This window comes from Chiloscyllium plagiosum, unplaced genomic scaffold, assembly GCF_037043375.1.
Source record: "Chiloscyllium plagiosum isolate Xiang-an unplaced genomic scaffold, Cpla_swu_hap1 HiC_scaffold_24, whole genome shotgun sequence".
Taxonomy (NCBI): Eukaryota; Metazoa; Chordata; class Chondrichthyes; order Orectolobiformes; family Hemiscylliidae; genus Chiloscyllium; species Chiloscyllium plagiosum.
The window spans coordinates 32,576,706-32,579,791 of NW_028270162.1; the positions used below are offsets into that span (position 1 = coordinate 32,576,706).

The following is a 3,086-nucleotide window of genomic DNA, read 5'->3' on the forward strand; positions in this document are numbered from 1 at the left end:
TGTCCTGGAGGAGGGAACCCTCCTGTCTGTTGATTGTTGTGCGGTGCCTATTCATCCGTTGTTGTAGCCTTTGCTCGGTTTCCCCAATGTACCATGCCTCAGGGCATCCTTGCCTGCAACATATAAGATAGACAATGTTGGCTGAGTCACATGAGTACCTGCCATGTACAAGGTGAGAGGTGTGTAGGTGATGGTGTTATCTGTGTTTGTTGCTACCTGAGCTACAAAGATTTGTTTTTCATAAATATCAATGATTGATAGAGATAAATTAGATTTCTTCAGGACCACATTCAACCACACCCCTCACGCCTCACCAATAAATTCCCACAGAACAGCTCACACCATGGTCTGCTTCAAGCTCCGGGTAAACCTTGGATTCTGTGCCATCAATGCAGCTGGCACCCCTTCACAGCAATGGCTCAATCCTTCAATCTTCTCGGCAGTGCCAAACCCACCGTTGATTGGCCAGTCAATTCACAGTAAATGTCTAAATAAAAACAAATTACTGATGCTGGAAGTCTGAAACAATCACTGGTGAAACTCAGCAAGTTTGGCCGCGTCTGTGGAGAGAATAAAGTGTACGACTCATTTGAATTGAATCGCTTTAGCTCACCAGCACAATCCGATAAATAATATCGTGCACTTACAAACGATTACCCCCCGCCCCCCAAGCAGCATGCTGCTGTCCTTAGCCATCCATGCGCTACACCAGAGTTAAGAAACAACGCCATTATCGCTCTTTCCTCCAATTTGTCTTCAATCTTTTTATTAATTACAAGAATCTAGCTCTTTGTGGAGTTAAACACTTTATCACTGAAAATCCCTAGTCAATGTTGCAGAGTAAAATGTTGCAAGCTTTAAGCACGTGGAAAACGTGATGGAAAAACATAGTTTTTTAATATCCTATAGAAACAGATTAATTGATTTTACAATATAGAAAAATCCAGGAAATTTCAACATTTTGCAACAATGTATTGACGACAATTTAAAGACAGGCACATTATTAACTACTGGGTCATGCAAACGAAGTCGACACAGTTTGGGATGGCTCACAGTTATGACAGACCGCTGTCCTTTATGATTGATGACCACCATCTATTTCTCCTGGGGATTCTCTCGCACTATCAGTTTCTGATTTGGAACAGTTTAGATTCGGAGAAGTAACTGCTTTCATTAAAGCATTTTTGAATGTCGAACTTGAAAAGTAGTAAATAACTGGATCCAGGACACTGTTCAGATATGTCATAAATAGTGTATTATAAAAGACATGAACAGCTGTCTCATATGATTTACAGCCTTTAGCGCCTCTTAGTTTCGTGATTAACACAGCAATAACAGCAATGTTTGTGGGTAAGAAACAAAGCACAAACACTGCAGCCACAGCGATCACAAGCTTCATCGCTCTTTTGTATTTACTTCTCAACTCAATTTTTATCTGGTTTAACTTCCAGATGATGCAGGACGTGGAGAAGAGGATAATCGGAGCCGGGATAGCAAACTTGAAAAGAATAAAAACAGTATCGGTCCAAATTGCTGTGGGACGGAGAGGATTCGACATGTCAAAGGGTTCACAGTATGTCCGGTTGTCGTGTTTGAAAGACCGAGGTTCTGCTAAAAGATGTGAACACATTGCCCCGGCCAGAATCCACAAGCTGCCGGCTACCTTCACTGCACACCTTGTAGACATCGTATTCACCCTGTGGTGAGGGTGGACCACTTTAAAATACCGATCGATCGCCATCGCTGTGAGGAACATGATGCTTCCCGCTCGATTTAAGGAAATAAAAAGTACCTTCAGACGACAAGGAACATCTCCATAAATCCAGTTCTTCCCCCGGATATAGTAATCTGCTCGAAATGGTAAACAGCAGATTAACATAGTGTCTGCAATTGCCAGGTTCAGTGAATAAACTGTGTTTGGTTTCCAAGATTTCATATGAAAACTGAAGATCCATAAAGCAACGCCATTTCCAATAAATCCCAGGATAAAGGTAACAATTATTATTGGTGCATTGTAGGATGAATTGACTTCTTTAACTAAAGCACACAACGAAGTCAAATTGCCCATTGTAAGTAGGATTGTGATAAAGCTTAAAAATGTGTTGCTGGAAAAGCGCAGCAGGTCAGGCAGCATCAAAGGAGAAGGAGGATTGACGTTTCGGGCATAAGCCCTTCTTCAGGAATGAGGAGGGTGTGCCAAGCAGGCTAAGTTAAAAGGTAGGGAGGAGGGACTTGGGGCAGGGGTGTTGGGAATGTGACTGGTGGAAGGAGGTTAAGGCAAGGGTGATAGGTCGGAGAGGGGGTGGGGCGGAGAGGTTGGGAAGAAGATTGCAGCTCAAGAAGGTGGTGCCGAGTCTGAGGGCTGGGACTGAGAAAAGGTGGGGGGAGGGGAAATGAGGAAGTTGGAGAAATCCACATTCATCCCCTGTAGCTGGAGGGTTCCTAGGCGGAAGATGAGTCGCTCTTCCTCCAGGCGTCGTGTTGCCATGGTCTAACGATGGAGGAGACCTAGGAACTGCATGTCCTTGGCGGAGTGGGCGGGGGAGTTAAAGTGTTCAGCCATGGGGTGCTTGGGTTGGTTGGTGCGGGTGTCCCAGAGGTGTTCTCTGAAACGTTCCGCAAGTAGGCGGCCTGTCTCCCTCCCCCAAGTCCCTCCTCCCTACCTTTTATCTTAGGCTGCTTGGCACACCCTCCTCATTCCTGAAGAAGGGCGTATGCCTGAAACGTCGATTCTCTTTCTCCTTTGAAGCTGCCTGACCTGCTGCGCTTTTCCAGCAACACATTTTTAAGCTCTGATCCCCAGCATCTGCAGTCCTCACTTTCTCCCAGGATTGTGATAAACTCAGCCACACAGTCACAGACATGAGTTAATGAACTGAAAGAGCCACCCTTTACATACAGAACTTCCCCATTTAATATTACAGATTGGGGCGGCGCTCTACTGAAGTTACAGTCATAGACTTGTACAGAACTGAAACAGACCGTTCTGCCGAATTCTTCCATGCCTATCAGATATCTTAAATTAATCTATCTGATCAAGGTCCCATTGTACTCTGAAATAACTTTCTTCACCATTCACACCACCA

The 3,086-nt window shown here is 44.7% G+C and overlaps 1 protein-coding gene across 1 annotated transcript; it reads right to left on the reverse strand.

The window, feature by feature from the left end:
* Positions 1–960: 960 nt before the first annotated feature.
* On the reverse strand, positions 961–2,143 carry LOC122562470 (hydroxycarboxylic acid receptor 2-like). Its single transcript, XM_043715310.2, has one exon. The coding sequence runs from the start codon at positions 2,132–2,134 to the stop codon at positions 1,076–1,078; it is 1,059 nt and encodes a 352-aa protein (XP_043571245.2). The 5' UTR covers positions 2,135–2,143; the 3' UTR covers positions 961–1,075.
* Positions 2,144–3,086: the final 943 nt, after the last annotated feature.

What these genes read in the sequence shown, in the direction of transcription:
- LOC122562470 (XM_043715310.2), bottom strand. Translation starts at nt 2,134, where the DNA reads ATGCTGCCTGACCTGCTGCGCTTTTCCAGCAACACATTTTTAAGCTTT.